This window comes from Lepidochelys kempii, chromosome 5, assembly GCF_965140265.1.
Source record: "Lepidochelys kempii isolate rLepKem1 chromosome 5, rLepKem1.hap2, whole genome shotgun sequence".
Lineage (NCBI taxonomy): Eukaryota > Metazoa > Chordata > Testudines > Cheloniidae > Lepidochelys > Lepidochelys kempii.
The window spans coordinates 14,496,696-14,514,052 of record NC_133260.1 but is presented as its reverse complement, the minus strand read 5'-3'; the positions used below and the strand labels follow the sequence as shown (position 1 = coordinate 14,514,052).

The following is a 17,357-nucleotide window of genomic DNA, read 5'->3' as shown; positions in this document are numbered from 1 at the left end:
TATTAACAGCTATCCATAGAATACTCCTGTAACTCACATTGTAGAGGCATGTGCAGACTGTATCTTACTGACAGTTGTTCGTAATGGTCTGAATCAGTTGTGTCTGTATCTATAATATACAATTCTGGCACCCAAAGTGTCTGTCAAGAAAAGGGATCCCGGTAGGTTAAAAATTATATTACTATAATATTTTTTTAATTATATTGTTTTTAAATTATATTGTATTGTAAAAGTATCGGTGACAACTGAACCTAATTGGTATGCTGTAGCTTGTTAAGGTTGCCTGATACTTCCCATTATAGGACCCCATTTTCAGTTGTTTATAACTTTGCAAATCTTTAACCACTTGAGGTGAAATTTTCCATGCCGGGTGTCTGCCTCAGGCGGCTTTGAAAAATTTCAGCCAAAATGGTCCAGCTGTTTCTGAGAACGAGGCTGGGAGGGAACAATACATTGTTTTGCCCATTTTAAAAAATTCTGATGGCCTTTTTTTTGGAGGAGGGACTTGAAATTTGGCAGGGCGGCCGCCTTTGTGTCAGGCATATGCGTTTTACCTTCCCCATGAAAATCCACCCAAATTTGGTCAAGCTATAAGCCTTTGAAAAATCACAGTTCGTGCATAATCAGTAGAGACTTAGATTTTAGCAGCTAAATTTCCCAAAGAGTCCATCCACCACAGTGGAGCAGGACTATGCCTGTAACTGCAGCTCTGGGCGGTGCAAGGGCTGGGCATATGAACTGAGAGCAGGGAGCCTGTCTTTCCTGTGCTCTCAGTGACCCCTCTGCTAGGCCTAGGCAGAGGAGGAGGCTGCCAGGTTCAAATGCAGATGAGATAAGAGCTGGCTGGCCCTGCAGGGAAGGTGGGGGAGTAGATTAGGACAAGAAAACAAGAGGTAGAAGAGAAACTATGATGCATATGCGCCCGCATTCCACTTCCCTGCTCCTCCCAAGGCCCCCACTTCACCCCTTCCCCCAAGGCCCCATCCCTGCAAAGCCTCTTCCTGCCCCTGCTCTGTCCCCTCCCCTGAGCACACCCTGCCCTCGCTCCTCCCCCTCCCCCTCCCCCACAGTGCCTCCTATATGCCACTGAACAGCTGATCGCAGTGGGCGGAAGACACTGCAGGAGTGGGGGGACCTGATCAGTGGGGCTGCTGGTGGGTGTTGAGCACCCCCTTTTTTTTCCCCGTGTGTGCTCCAACCCCGGAGCACCCACAGAATCAGCACCTATGCTATGACTGGAGGCTGATGGGAGGGAAGAGGAGAGGGAAATGGACGGGGAGTTGGGATGGAGGGAACTGGGACTGACTAGTCAAGGAGACTGGGGCTGAGAACCAGTGTGGGGTCGGGGGGAAGACAGATGTGAGGAAGAGCTGGGGTGTGGGGAGAGAACTGGCATTTGATGGGCAGAGACACTCAGTCAAGGATTTGTGGAGGAGAATACTGAGATTGAATGAGAAGCCTAAGGAAGGAGATTGGCACAGGGACCCAGTAGGGATGGAAAATGTGGGAGGAGGAGAGATCAGATGAGGGACAGGGAGGGGGAGACTGAAACTAGCTGGACAAAGACGCTGGACACAAGGAGCTATGGGTTTACAGGGGTGGGGGAAGCTGGGAATGGCTTGGCAAGGAGACTGGGAGTAGGGGTGAGACAGAGATAGGGAGTCCAGAGGGGTGAATCATAGAATATCAGGGTTGGAAGGGACCTCAGGTCATCTTGTCCAACCCCCTGCTCAAAGCAGGACCAATCCCCAATTTTTGCCCTAAACCCCTAAATGGCCCCCTCAAGGCTTGAACTCACAACCCTGGGTTTAACAGGCCAATGCTCAAACCACTGAGCTGTCCTTCCCCCCCAGGGTGAGGCTAGCCTGGCTGGGCAAAGAGAATGGGCCTCGGATGAGAAGCCTGAGGAGTGGAGAGTGGGACTGGCTAGGTTTAGAGAATGGGACTAGGACAAGCAACTGGGGTGGGGGGTGAACAGGACTGCGACAGGGACATGTTGGAGGGGACTAGGCAGAAGTGGTCACCTTTAGGGGGGAATGGGCAGAAGATTCTGTGCCCACTAGAACACACTCCCCTCCAGAGAGTGTAACAGAACCCAAGATTCCTGAGTGTTACCATTCTTCTGCTGTCAGCAAATATCTGTGAAACCCACTGGCAAAGAAGCCATACCCCTCTAGTGCTGACCCACGTGAGGATGACAACTGACTACCAGGGGCCTCACTTGCTAGGGCAAAAGTAGTGTTGGTTTGCCCCTGACTTTGGTCTATATGCTCTGCTTTTTGTGCCCCCCACCCCCTCCCCCACACTTTGCAAGATATAATATAATCACATATCATGTTCTATACGTTGACATAACTTTGTCCCCTCCCTCCCCCTAGGAATTTTTCTGAAATGACGCCCCTGTCAGTCACTGGTTTCAGAGTAGCAGCCGTGTTAGTCTGTATTCGCAAAAAGAACAGGAGGACTTGTGGCACCTTAGAGACTAACCAATTTATCTGAGCATGAGCTTTCGTGAACTACAGCTCACTTCATCGGATGCATACTGTGGAAAATATGGAAGATGTTTTTATACACACAAACCATGAAAAAATGGGTGTTTATCACTATAAAAGGTTTTCTCTCCCCCCCATCCTACTCTCCTGCTGGTAATAGCTTATGTAAAGTGATCGCTCTGCTTACAATGTGTATGATAATCAAGGTGGGCCATTTCTAGCACAAATCCAGGGTCCCCCCTCACCCCCCCAACAAACCCACTCTCCTGTTGGTAATAGCTATCTAAAGTGATCGCTCTCCTTACAATGTGTATGATAATCAAGGTGGGCCATTTCCAGTACTGGAAATGGCCCGCCTTGATTATCATACACATTGTAAGGAGAGCGATCACTTTAGATAAGCTATTACCAGCAGGAGAGTAGGGTGGGGGGAGAGGAAACCTTTTGTAGTGATAAACACCCATTTTTTCATGGTTTGTGTGTATAAAAATATCTTCCGTATTTTCCACAGTATGCATCCGATGAAGTGAGCTGTAGCTCACGAAAGCTTATGCTCAGATAAATTGGTTAGTCTCTAAGGTGCCACAAGTACTCCTTTTCTTTCAGTCACTGCTATCAATTACTCTCTTACCTCACCCAACCTTAATTCTGGCATTTCCTAACTTTCTGAGTGCTTGACTTTGCAGCCTTAACAATGTTCTTTTAATGTAGTTTCTTTGTGTGCATATATAAATATAATTTAAATCTTAGTCATGTTACAAACATTTTAGATAAATAAAACTGAAGGGATTTCAGAAATCAGATTTACTTTCTGCTATTATGCAGTTTGTTTCCTTTCTGCCTTTCTCTTCATTCTGGACAATTGAAATTGGCTAGGCATTTTCACTTTTTAGGATCTCGAGCTATGCTGCAATGTTGAGATTTGCAAACACCGTAGGAGAATGTTCATTTTTTTGAAAAAATCAATTGGATTTTTTAAAAACTCATCGAAACATTTCTACTGGTCTTAGACTTTTCCAAAAAATATTTATTTTAGAAATAAATGTTATTTGGCTACTAAATCCAATAGGTGCTTTTAAAAATCTTCACCAAAATCTAAATTTGGAGCTGCACAATATCCCTTTAATTTAGATAGTGTATGTGCCAAACTGTAAATCTTTGTATAAGTCCCTGGGATGTTACTATAAACAACTAACTAGTGTAAAATGTACCTATCCATATTCTGCAACGATCTCAAAATCTTAACAAGTTGAAACACCATATTTAAAAGCAAGCTCGTGTGACACCTCATGGTCATTGGGTGTATAACAGAAAGGGAAGATTTAGCACCAAATTATATTTCACCAAAATGCACTAATCAGCAATGCCAATCTCACCAAATGTAGTTGTAGCCATGTTGTTCCGACGATATTAGACAGACAAGCTGGGTGAGATAATATCTTTTACTGGACTAACTTCTGTTAGTGAGAGAGACAAGCTTTTGACAGTGGCTCGAAAGCTTGTCTCTCTCACCAACAGAGGTTGGTCCAGTAAAAGATATTACCTCACCCCCTTTGTCTCTCCAGTCTCATGAAGGTCATCCTATTTCCCAGTGGATGTTAATCTCTGGTTTTGATGATAGGAAATTATTTAATTTTTTGCTTGCATTTTTGTCAAACAATTTCTTTTGACTGCGTAGGGGACCAGATGCAGGATCTGAAAGTAGAAGGGTGTGATTGTGCAGCTTTTAGAAGAACATGAAATAACTAGAAAACAATAAGTGCAAAGTACACTTTGGAACAGCAAGGGAAAGGCAGAATTTCATAGACAGAGTCGGTGGTAATGGGGCAGAGCCAAACCTCTCATCTGTTGCATGTGCAGTGCTAGAGAGCCCTAGGGGGATTGAACCTGGGACTGTGGGATTTTAAAGCCTCTACTTCTTGAACTCAAAGACTCTGTTAGCTAAGGCTGCAGCAGGCTCAATCTATATGTGGCCCAGCCACCACTAGAGGGGGACAGAGCACTGCACCCTTTAAAAAGATGCATGTGATCTGCTGCAAGCTTGGCCAGCCCAGCTAGCCAGAGCAAAGGACCTGGGGGCCATTTGCTCTGGGGTCCCCCTCCCCCCTTTAGTTTGATTTTTGCCCCTAGGGGCACCAGGAAGAAGCAGTCCCTGCCCCCATGGGAGCCCACTGACTTGTGAGCCGCCCCGAATCTGCCCCAGTGGTTGCTGGTGATCAATACAGTAGCCTGCCTCTGGGGAGCACACTCCCTTCTCAGAGCTCTTAGCCACAGCTAGCCCGGGAAGAGAAAAATCAGGAGCAGGATTTGAACCTGGGGCACACACGTAGCAATATGCAAGCATTATCACCACACTAGCCAGGGAAAGTCCCTTTGAAAGGGCCTGAAGTCAATGGGAGGGAGCTGAAGTCAATGGGAGGTGAAGGCTCCCAGCGTCTCTCAGAAGGTGTTCAGCATTTCCCAGGACTGGGCCCAGAAGCTGTGTGCCATTGGCATTACCCGGCACCGCTGGCAGGGGTACGGAAGCTCTCCATCGTGCCGTGGTTGATGTAGATCAGTGGGGGCAGTAGGGAGAAATCTGCCTGTGTTACGCCTCCTTTGTAGCTAGAGACAGCCTCAGTTGCCAGGGCAGAAAATCTGCCGCCTTTCGCCAGCACTACATGCTCTGGATAAAGGGAGTTTGAAAATTGTTCCCAGCTAAAATTCTACTGCTTGAGTTCCTTGGGCTGGGTTTTGACATGGGTGCAACACAAGGAAATTCTCCCCACCCCGTTGCATCACCTGCCCAAGGACCTGGGACAGTTGCAGTCCCTGACCTCAGGGGACTTCCCTCATCCGTCTGCCCTGAAGGGGGCAGGGAGGCGGCAGGGCCATGGCACCAGTCCATGGAGCAGGCCAGCTGCATTGGAAGAAGCAGGCGCCCCGTCCCCCCTGAGCTTGTCCCTGTGGTGGTGTGGCTCTGTACTGCCCCCTGCTGGAGCCAGAGGCTAACTGTCTCGTTGGTCTTGTGGGTTAGCGAGCAGATGGTTCTGTGGATGCCATTAGATGGAGCTTCCTGAAGCCTGCACGGAGCTGAAAGCAGCTGTGCCGAAGGGGCCCGGTGTAGCTGGTGTTATGGGATCTTCCCTTTCGTCAAATAGAAGTGAGCATGGTCGGCGTGTTTGTTAGGATGGACCTTAGGGCTCATCTATACAGGAAAGCTATATTTAAATTGGTAGAACTATACCAGTGTAATGCACCCCCTGCCCCCATGCGGGCACTCCTATTCCATTATAACACACCCACACGGCGAGTTATACCATATAGCTACAGCTGTTTAACCATACTGATATCATTATATGGCCATCACTGGAAACATTTCCCATGGAGATAAGCTCTTGTGCTGTAGGGAAGCTTGGCCCACCACTCCCAGATACCAATGTGCACCATGCTATCTATGTCCATTGGAATAAGAGGCGGTCAGGTCAGGGATCTTACATGGCCGCCTCATTTGTGGCAATGCCGTCATTGGGGCTTAGATCCCAAGGTGATCGGTGCCTTGGATACCACTGGAGCCATGTCAGTGGCTGTCTGCCATGTCACTACGTGCTGTGCCTTATGGACTGTAGCTGGGGTGTCAGCTCAGAAAGTTAAATATCTGCTTTTCCTGCTCGCCCCCTCCTGGGCAGAGATGCATGGACAGCTGCACCTCTTGTGTCCCCTGGTTACAGGACTACTGCTGCAGGACCCATGCTGCCACGGATGTGTCCTCCTGATGCTGCTCAGTAGAGGCTATTTGGGAAGTTGGGAGGAGATAGAACTAGGTAGAGTTTACTACCACTCCATGCTAAGGGCTCAGATCTGCTCTGATGTGTCATGGCTCCGTCCCTAGCCTTCCCCACTACACCTCTGCTGAGCCTCAGCAGAATGCCTTCCTTAGGGAGCCTGGGCGTGCATCTTACATCTGTACACCAGCCTACAGAAAGCCTGAGTGAATGGGGTTCGCATGAGGGAGCAGTGCCGGGATTGGGGTGGAACAAAACCTGACCCACTGGCAGGGCCTGGGGTTTTTCCAACTCCAGCGCTGGAAAAGTCCATACCCATAGATGTGGGTTGTGGCCATTGATTCTCACTAAGCATGGACCCAATGGCCATGCCTTTGCTCCTCCCCAAATGGCCTCTCTATGGTGGCCTATGCAGAGCTGGCATAGGCTCAAGTCCAAGGTATGCAGGTCGTGGAGACCCTGAGTATCTTCTCCATAGCTACATACCCTGCCTGTTGGAGCCACAGCCGGTCTGACCTTCTGTAGATGGGTGAAAGTTCACCCTTCCAGAGCAGACAATGTTGCCATGTTTTTTCCCAGAAAACTGTGCAGCTCGTCTCACCAGGTTTGGGTGGTAGGTGCTGTCCAAGGCAGAGACTGTAACTACCTCTGTGAACAGCTGACAAGCGAGGATCAGCAACATGCCATGGCTAGGGGGAGGGAGTCCAGCCCCAAAGCACCTGATATACGTATGCAGATCTGCTAATTTATTTTTTTTTAAATTTGTAATTACATAAATATCACTCTTCCCCTGCTGTCCCTCAGCCTGGTCATTAAATGCTGGGTGATTTCTTGGATCCATCATTGTAGAAATGGGTCTTATTTAATTTGTTTCCTCCTTTAGCATTTAATGTTAAAGGTTGATTGTCAAATAACCCAAGAGACTTGCACGTATCACAACATTTTGGATACAGAGTTGGAGCCAAATGATCTCCAGCCTGGAAAGTGAGAGTGTGGAGTGGAAACACCAACTCACGTTATCTGTAGCAAGTAGGTGGGTGGATTAGTTCTAGGTAGGGATGAATTTTAACCTACCTCTCCGGCTACTTATGTCACCCTTCATCACTTTGTCTTAGGCCCAAATCCTCAAAGGTATATAGGTGTTAAACTCCCATTGAAATCAGTGGGCATTAGGTGCCTGCATACCTTTGAGGTCTGGGCCTTAGTGCCTCCCAAGTATCTCTCCTGACAATATCCTGGGGTGGTAGAGAAGCATGAGTATCCCCAGTTTACAGATGGGGAAATAGGTAGAAAGAGATTAAGTGACTTGCTCACGGTCAAGAGGAAGTTGATGGCAGAGCTAGGATCTGAGTTCCAGTCTCATACCATAACCACAAGACCATTCTTCCTCCCTGGCACTGGCCTTTTTAATATTATGTATATTTAAAAAAAATAAAGGCTACATGGGGGGTTAATGTGACAGCACCCCTTGAAGTGTCTATGCTCAAGTGATAACAGGTGGCTGTGACGTTTGTTTTTCAGGCAGGACAAGCTAAAAATCCACATGCGGAAACACACGGGAGAAAGGCCATACCTCTGCATACACTGCAATGCCAAATTCGTGCACAACTACGACCTAAAAAACCACATGCGCATTCACACGGGTGTCCGGCCTTACCAGTGTGAATTCTGCTACAAGAGCTTCACTCGCTCCGACCACCTCCACCGCCACATCAAGAGGCAGAGCTGTCGAATATCCAGGCCCAGGAGGGGGCGCAAGCCCGCAGCCTGGAGGGCAGCCAGCTTGCTGTTCACACAGAATGGCCAGCCAGATGAGAAAGGCTTCATGATGCCTCCGACTCTGGAGGAAATGAGCAGCCATCTTGGCACCACGGCCATGTGCCTTCCAGGCCCCAGCCACAAGCACTTCATGAGTGGGGCCAAGAACGCTCTAAACCTGCAAGATCTAGAGAGCCAGTTCGAAGAAACCCAAATGAAGCTGTTTGGGAGGACGCACCTGGACATGGAAAGGAACAGGGGCATCTTTGCCTTTGCCCTGGGCCATAACGAGAACATCTCGGCACGGCCATACTTCCCTCTCCCTGACCCTTGGAGCACAGGATTCAATGGACTGCCTGGACTAAACCATGTGGCCCCAATTTCTGAGGCTAGCAACTAAACCAGTTCTACCCATGCATTGGGTGTGGTACGTTCTGTACCATTCTTAAAGAGTGAACGACTCTCTCTGATTCTCACCTGCTGTCTCTCATCATCTCACTCCAAAGAAACAATTGGTCACCCATGTGAATCTAGACGGTGCAGTAGGATGGTAGGCAGAGCCACACCCGAGCAGACAATGGACATTCTTCTGAATGAGGTGCTGCTGTTGGGTATTGTTCTGTGATTGTACTAGGAAATGTAGGTTGAGTTTGTCAGTGACTCCACCAGCACAATCTGCTAGGGGTGTCCTTTTAGACCATTTGTAGGACCCTTGGCATAAGAGATGACAAGCTTGTCTCCTCCCAGCAGTAGAGCCTCCCCTTAGTTCTTGGAATCCAGTTTTGAGGGAGTGGAAAGGGTCAAGCTCCAGGATGCAGATGGCTCGTCTTTTGAATGCTTCTGAAAACATCATTTGCCTTAGTTTGGAGGTCAAGACAGTGCTTCCGAAGGAGATTTCCATTGCTCTCCGTTCGTGATACCAGATGGTTAGCTGGACATCAGTGAAGATGGCAAACCATTTTTTTGCCACTTCTAAATTCCTTGGTTTTTTAACCCCGTAATCAAATGACCAAAACAGTCTGAAAGGGCCTCGACATGGGCCAGATTCTTAGCTGGTGCAAATGAATGCTGCTTTTGGCAGCTATGCTGATTTATTGCAGCTGAGGATCTGGCCTAGGGTCATTACTAATTACTAGCAAATATGTCACATGTCAGAATCCCTTGACAAAATGCTGAGCATACAAAGACCCTGCTGTATAGGATCATCTGGGAAAAGGATTTGGATATTGCTCAGGGGATCCTGATTGAAAATTATTATACTAAAGAGTCCACAAAACACGACTGCCACTGAGTGCTAGTAGAAATCATACTTCTTCAGCATTTGTCAGCTCAGAAATATAGGGCTTACAACATAAAATATGAGATACTCCACTGAAAGAAGGCTTTGATAGCAATGTGCTTCTATTTTCCCCTTTTAAACAATGGGGGTAACTTTTTAACAAACAGTCTACTGATGTGACCTGCAGTTAGTTTGATGCCAATACAGAGACTGGTTTTCAGTTTAATGAAGGCTCAAAAATGTAAATTTTAAAAACTATGGCATGCTCTCTCTATTTTTTACTGTTATCTTTTGGTTTCAGCAGAATCAAAGAGAACCAGAGGACCATAGTTTCTTTTTTTTTTTAATTTCAGTTCATCCATTAAAGGTACTGCTCTTCAGTCACAATTCAAGGAGGGTTTCTCTACCGGACCACTGACGTTGCTACATCCACAGGACAAAATGAGCACCCTCTTCGAAGTCGCTCTCACATATGATTCCCTTTGTCAAGAAGCACTTTGAGCATAAATAATTCCTTTCTGCTTTGAGAACACATATAAAAGAATGATCCTGATGAACTGCCTGATTCTAGCTTCCTCCTGCCCCACAAAAATAAATTCACAGAGACCCTGTGTGCAATGAAAAGTGAGGACTGGAAAGAGAACTTTTTAAAACTGCATCAAACTTTTTTTTGTATATGTACCAACTTCTTATACAAACTACATTTTACAGACAACTGGTTATTTCAGGTGTTTTTGTCTACAATTTGGAGTCATGTAAAGTATCCAAAGATGCTGAGTACTGTATAATCTACAAGAACTTGAAGCAAGGTGTGTTTTTGTTTTTAATTTTGTTTTTGGTTTTTAATTTTTTTTCCTGTTTGTGCAGAAAAACACTTTGGACATTTTCTATTTATAACTATTTTTATGTGATTGCTTTATGTACAAAAAAAAAAGAAAGGAAAAAAAGATACCCAAACAAGTTTGCCTTAGTTAATCATGGGACAATCATCCTTAACTTTTGTTGAACCTATACATTTTTAAAAAAGACAAGCTACTTTTACATACTTATTAAACAGTATTAATTGAGTCTCTTAAATTATGAGCAGGACTTGGTTCTTGTGTGAGGGCAAACATTGGAAAGCCAAACAGTTCCAGAAGTCCAACCAATGGCAAGTTTTTACAACAACATTTAAATGCCAATTTGTTTGCAGAATATACAAATTTGGCAATTTCCAAAGGCTTTTTGTAAAATATTCGCTCCGTATTTAATTGTCTAGCTGCAATGTTTATGGTTAACGGAAACCATTGTTGTTATTATTACGATAAGAAGTTAAGGTTGATTTTCCTGAATGAGCTCATTTTGGTTGTATGTAGCTGGCTGAGATCATTTCATGGTGGAAGGAATATAACAGACTCTATTTCTGCCTTGCAGTTTCTTTACATTTCAATGTTGTGCGGTGATGTTGGGCCACAGGTATATATAGAGGTGTGCATGTGTGTGTGAAATATTGGAGGGAGCATCTCACTGTGCATTCTCCATAACCCTTCCATAACTCAGCCTTGCTCTCCTAATCATGAACTGCATGTCAGCCGTGACTGTCAATGATGTTCTTTTCAGCTGCTCCCTGAGAGTCTGAGGCTGATAGCATTTATAGCAGTATAACTCTATTAGTTGCAAGGGAATCCCTTCTGATTTCAACTGGTGTGAGATCAGATTCAGGCCTTTTGCCTGGAAGGAACTAGAGATGGCCACATTCTCTCTGAGCTACTGGTGAGGTGTAGGGTGACCAGATAACAAGTGTGGAAAAGTGGGACACTTTTTTTTTTCGGGGCTGAGGAGATGGGAGAAAGGTAATATAGTTGCATATATAAGACAAAGCCCCTAATATCGGGACAGTCCCAATAAAATTGGGACATCTGGTCACCCTAGTGAGGTGGCATCTTCTTCCTCTTCTCATCATTTTTAATTATGGCCCAGATACTAGAGGTACTTAAGCATATGCCTAATTTTAAGCACTTGTGTAGCCCCGTTGACTTCAGGGCCTATTATTCTTGTCACAGTTGAAGAACGACATAGCTCTCAATTTTTTAGAAAAGTCCAGAAGCCTGAAAACAACAACTCTATCCACCTGGTAGAGCCCCAGGTAAGTCACCTTGAGACACCAGATGTTTGAGTAGCTACATGTTCAATTAATCAAATGAAAGGATAAGTGCTAAGCCCTGGTCAGCTTTCCCAGTTGGCCACATATACCTACTTACGGATAAGAAAACAAACAGTAGTTCAGTTATATTGTCTGGTCAGACAGCCATCATCCTCAGTACCAGAAAGATGTGGATAAACTGGTGGATAATTCCCACACACAAAATATATTTGCCCTATATCCACACACGGGGGACATGTCATTCTGTCATGATGCATGCACTAATAAGTGATGTCTACACTGCAGCTGAGTGTGTCTCCCAGCCCGGGTGGCTCTGCTTGATCTAGTGCACAGTTAAGTAGCAGCGTGGACATTGTGCCATGGTCTAGCCACCTGAGTCCAAGGCTGGCCAACCTCCTGGGTCCATACTGAGGCAGCTAGCCCACACTGCTATTTTTAGCGTGCTCGCTTGAGCAGAGCTAGCGCATGTCTGTCTTCCCGGGCTGGGAGACATGCTCCCAGGTGCAGTGTAAACCTACCCGTTCCGACCTTAAAGTCTATGAGTCTATAGGGGCCACGATTTTGAAAATCTGGTGCTGCAAACATATAGGGAGCCAGTTTCTGCCAAGTTCTGAGCACTCTCAGTTACAATTGTCAGGCTTAGGAAAGTAATGTTGTCTCCTTTCTTTTGTCTCTGTGCAAAGGCAAAAGAGAGAACATACCTTCAGAATGTTTCATTCTATACGGAAAGGAGAGCAGGAGTTTCTTGTGACCCCACAAATGGGCATGGACAGCTGGAGAACGGAAGCAGCTCTGCCTCCAGTCCCCTTCCCTATTTGCTGCGGAGAGTAGCTGGTTGGGTGCATGAGGGTAGAAAGCTACTGCACAGATAACAGGTGAAGGAACCAGTGTTTCCAACTCTCATTATTTTATCACGAGTCTCAAGATAGTCAGTATTTCACTTGAAGCCCCAGCTCCTAGAGTCAGGTGATTACAGGAGAATCTCAGCTTGCATCAAAACAGTAAGTTTGTAGTACTCATGCTTGCAGAGAAAAGCTTGACAATGTCCCTTGCATGCAAGGCTCAGAAACCAGAAAGTAAATAAAAAAGACCCCAGCTTTTAGTGTTCTTTTTAAATCTTGTGCTGTTTATGCCACACTTGTGATTTTGGGGGCAGAAGGGGGGCCTGACTGAAAAGGTCAAAAATGCTAAGCTTGAATATGCTTACTAGGCGCTTTCCCACTCTCTCTCCCCCCACACCTGAGAGAAAAATGTAACCACCTCACAGCACAGTGTATAATACCTGTGGCCTGGAAATGCCTTTTTAGTTGTTTTTATGTGTCGAACCAATGTTTTACTTGACTTGCACTAATTGCTGTAGAGCAGTATATGGTTAGATTTCTTTGGTTTGATTTATTTTTTGGTTGCAATTCCTATTGGCTAATGAGCTGGCAGTCCTATAAACATACCTGTTGCACATTTTACACCCCTGGACAAAATAAAATATAACCTGAAACAGCCAGTGTCCTAGATATTCTGATTGTAGCCACTTTGCATCCCAATGCCCCAGCCGGCACCATGGAAAATTCTGCTTCCTTTTGCAGAGCATTGAAAAACCAGCAACCCTTAGGGCTTGAGCTTGCAAGTCCTTGCTTGGGGTTCAGCCTCCAGTGAAGGTGCAATGGATGCTCCATGTGGGCTGCAGTAGAGTTAAGTGCTAGGTGAAGTCCTCTTGGCTATGGGTTTGTCTACACTTCAAATGCTGCACTGGTGCAGCTGCGCTGTTTTAGTGCGTCAGTGAAGATGCTGTCTACGCTGACGGGGGGGCTTCACACATTGGCGTAGGTAATCCACCTCCCTGAGAGACATGAGCTATGAGAAGTCCTCCCATGGACTTAGCACCATCTACACAGGGAATTAGGTCATTATAACTGCACTGCTCAGTGGTGTGGATTTTCCACACCCCTGAGTGACATAGTTACACTGACATAAGTTGCTAGTATAGACCAAGCCTTAGTGATCGTAAACCCCAAGCTCCCTGCAAACCCAGGCCCCTATTCAGGAAAGCATCCTTACTCTGCAAGATACACTGATGTATGTTCATGAATTGAGGGGCCACTGCATACTCATGTGTGCAGGATACAAAAGGGTGGAGTGGAGGCAAGAATCGGTGTTTCTGAGGGAAACTAGTCCTCAGCATCATCCTCACATTCATCTGGCACTCAGATCCGGATTTTGAAAGGTAGTTAGGTATTGCAATGAGAGCAGTGCGTGATTTTGCAGATAAAGCTAATTTCACAAAAAAACACAGTTTAGGATCAACCAAAACATTTTGTGACTTCACATCAAATTTGCTGAATTGCTTCAGTTAACAACAAAAAAAAAAACATTTTGTTTCGACATTTTCTAAATGAAACACTTCCATTTTTCAATTTCAACAATTTTATGGTCAAATTTTACTTCAGATTTTTTTTTCAAAGGTTGAAAAAAAAACCTAGAAAACAAAAAGATCTGTTCAACTTGAAATGAATTTTTTCTCCTTTTTCGGTTTGCCAAAAAGGTTGGAAAACACTTACCTTTAAACACCACAAACCCTGCATCTTGGCAGGGGGTTAGACTAGATGACCCTTGCGGTCCCATCTATCCCATCTATCTCTACGATCTTGGGTCACCCTGAAGCAATTTTGTTTTTCATTGTCCAGTCTGGCCATCCAACCAAGAAATTGGTTATCGGTGATTCACATATCTCTCATTGCGACGTCGAGCAAAGCTTCAGTCTCTAGGAGTTAGAAGCCAATGGGACTTAGGCTCCTGTCAAGGTTCCTTCCCCACTCTGAACTGTGGGGACCTGCATGAAAAACCACCTAAGCTTATTTTTACCAGCTTAGGTTAAAACTTCCCCAAGGTACAAACTATTTTACCTTTTGTCCCTGGACCTTATTGCTGCCACCACCAAGCATCTAACAAAAATAACAGGGAAAGAGCCCACTTGGAAATCCCCCCAAAATCCCCCCCAAGCCCTACACCCCCTTTCCTGGGGAAGGCTTGATAAAAATCCTCGCCAATTTGCATAGGTGAACACAGACCCAAACCCTTGGATCTTAAGAATGATGAAAAAGCAATCAGGTTCTTAAAAGAAGAATTTTAATTAAAGAAAAAGTAAAAGAATCACCTCTGTAAAATCAGGATGGTAAATACCTTGCAGGGTAATCAGATTCAAAACATAGAGAATCCCTCTAGGCAAAACCTTAAGTTACAAAAAGACACAAAAACAGGAATATACATTCCATTCGGCACAGCTTATTTTATCAGCCATTTAAACAAAACAGAATCTAATGCATATCTAACTAGATTGCTTATTAACCCTTTACAGGAGTTCTGACCTGCATTCCCACTCTGGTTCTGGCAAAAGCAACACACAGACCGAGAGAACCCTTTATTTCCCCCCTCCAGCTTTGAAAGTATCTTGTCTCCTGATTGATCATTTTGGTCAGGTGTCAGCGAGGTTATCTTAGCTTCTTAACCCTTTACAGGTGAAAGGGTTTTTCCTCTGGCCAGGAGGGATTTAAAGGTGTTTACCCTTCCCTTCATATTTATGACAGCTCCCAAGTCAATTAGGTGTCGCACCACTGAATGGAGCAACACCTAAATAACCTTGCTCCCTCTTAAGCCTGACTTCTCTTGCTAATAGGCAGGAGTCACTCGGCAGCTGCACAGCAGTGTGCTAATGCATGCAGGTTCGGATTGCCCTGCACTCCATCTTCTGCACCACGCTTTTACTTTGCTCTTTGGCTCCCAACTGACCACACCTCTACTGCATGGGATCAAGCTCTTATTGAAGTATTGGGCCTGTTCTAACTCCGGTTTAAGGTAGGTCTACATTTGTGGCTACGTGTTGAGTACCTACACAGCACACTGCCCTCGGCACGGGTATAAATAACGGTGTAGATAGTGAGGCACTGCTCAGGAGAGTGGCATACAGCTACACCAGAAGCTTAGGGTATGTACCTGAGACGTGTCTCTGCACCCTCAAGCAGTGCCTCCCCTGTCTGCACTGCTATTTTAAGCTCTGTGTTGTCCCATCACCTGCCTGCTTGCAGAGTGTTTCCCCGCTGCCTCCTCTCTGCCAAAGCCTTTCACTGCTGCATGGAGCTACCCACCACAGTGTGGACTGGACACAGTGTATCTTTTTCACTGTGACGTCATGGGATGTAGCTACACATACCCATCACGCCACTGCCAGCATAGACCAAGTTGCTGTTGCAGTCCACACTAACCCAGTGTGGATCTTTGGCCCCCCTCAAGTGGCTGATGGATCGAGCCATTTACAGTCTATTCTCATGCACCCAGATCAGGCGCTGTGCAAACACAGTTAAAGAGACAATGCCTGCCCTGGAAGGCTTTCTCCAACATGACAGGTAGCATGGCCTAGTGGATGGAATCAATAATGTGGGAGTCAAGAGATCTAGGTACTTTTCCTGGCTCTGCCGCTGACCTTGTGTGGGAACTTCAGCAAGTGTCTTTTTCCTTCTTCTGTCTTGTCTGTTTAATCTGCCAGCTCTCTGTGACATTGTCTATTACTCTGTGTTTACACAGTCTTAGCATAACGGGGGGGGGGGGGGGGGGCCTGATTTTGTGTAGACTCTCTAGGTGTTACTGCTATACAAATAATACCTCCTAATTTCTACACGCAGAGGGGAGCCTGTGGCTCTCAGTGGGTGTGCGTCAAAGGAGGGAGCTTACCACTGCTACGGGATGGTCTGCCCAGTCCCCACAGAAGCCTTGTTACCGTGGATCATAGAATCATAGAATATCAGGGTTGGAAGGGACCCCAGAAGGTCATCTAGTCCAACCCCCTGCTCAAAGCAGGGCCGATCCCCAATTAAATCATCCCAGCCAGGGCTTTGTCAAGCCTGACCTTAAAAACTTCTAAGGAAGGAGATTCCACCACCTCCCTAGGTAACGCATTCCAGTGTTTCACCACCCTCCTAGTGAAAAAGTTTTTCCTAATATCCAACCTAAATCTCCCCCACTGCAACTTGAGACCATTACTCCTTGTTCTGTCATCTGCTACCATTGAGAACAGTCTAGAGCCATCCTCTCTGGAACCCCCTTTCAGGTAGTTGAAAGCAGCTATCAAATCCCCCCTCATTCTTCTCTTCCGTAGACTAAACATCCCCAGTTCCCTCAGCCTTTCCTCATAACTCATGTGTTCCAGTCCCCTAATCATTTTTGTTGCCCTCCGCTGGACCCTTTCCAATTTTTCCACATCCTTCTTGTAGTGTGGGGCCCAAAACTGGACACAGTACTCCAGATGTTCTGCCAGGTTCCAGCTCGAAAGGAGAGGGCAGGTGAGGTGAATGTGTGTGGGGGGAGGGGTCAGCGGCATAGCCGGACTCTGTGGCTCCCAGCAATACTGCAGGAGGGTCCTGGTTTTGGGGGTGCTTCTAGCCATCCGGATTCTGTGCTGTGCAGGAGCCGCAGTCAGCCAGGAGGACGAGGAAGCAGTGAGAGGCCCTTGGCCTCCAGCATTGCTGAGCTCTGTGGGGTTTGGGCTTGGAACCTCCAGCCACTTTGTGAGGTGGTGGGGACAGAATCCCGTTCCCCTGACAGAACCGTGCCAAGAACTTGTGTGAGTTCGTTGGGTTTCTACTCTCATGTGGGTGACTGCTCTGGGGGAGAGAATGGTGTCCAGAATTAGGCACTGTGGTGACCCCCCCTCCTCCCTCCCACACAGGGAGCCAGCACCGTTAGGCCTACCCCCCATTTCAGCAATAAAAATGTCTCTTAAATGGGACTTAGGTGGTGGCACATAGGCAGGGGCTAGCCTCCCTGCATCAGGACAAATGTCACCCATGGATTTTAAAATGTGCCAAACAAAAGGCTGACACCCAGTGGCAAGCACAGTACAAAGAGCAGGCTAGGGTTACCACCTTTGAAAT

The 17,357-nt window shown here is 46.2% G+C and overlaps 1 protein-coding gene across 1 annotated transcript in view; it reads left to right on the top strand.

The window, feature by feature from the left end:
- ZBTB7C (zinc finger and BTB domain containing 7C) overlaps positions 1–10,099 on the top strand; it is a 289,277-nt gene extending 279,178 nt beyond the window's left edge. The window contains exon 4 of the mRNA XM_073346157.1: positions 7,778–10,099. Coding sequence (XP_073202258.1) covers positions 7,778–8,414 — 637 coding nt within the window. The 3' untranslated portion in view covers positions 8,415–10,099. The remainder of the gene's footprint in view (positions 1–7,777) is intronic.
- Positions 10,100–17,357: the final 7,258 nt, after the last annotated feature.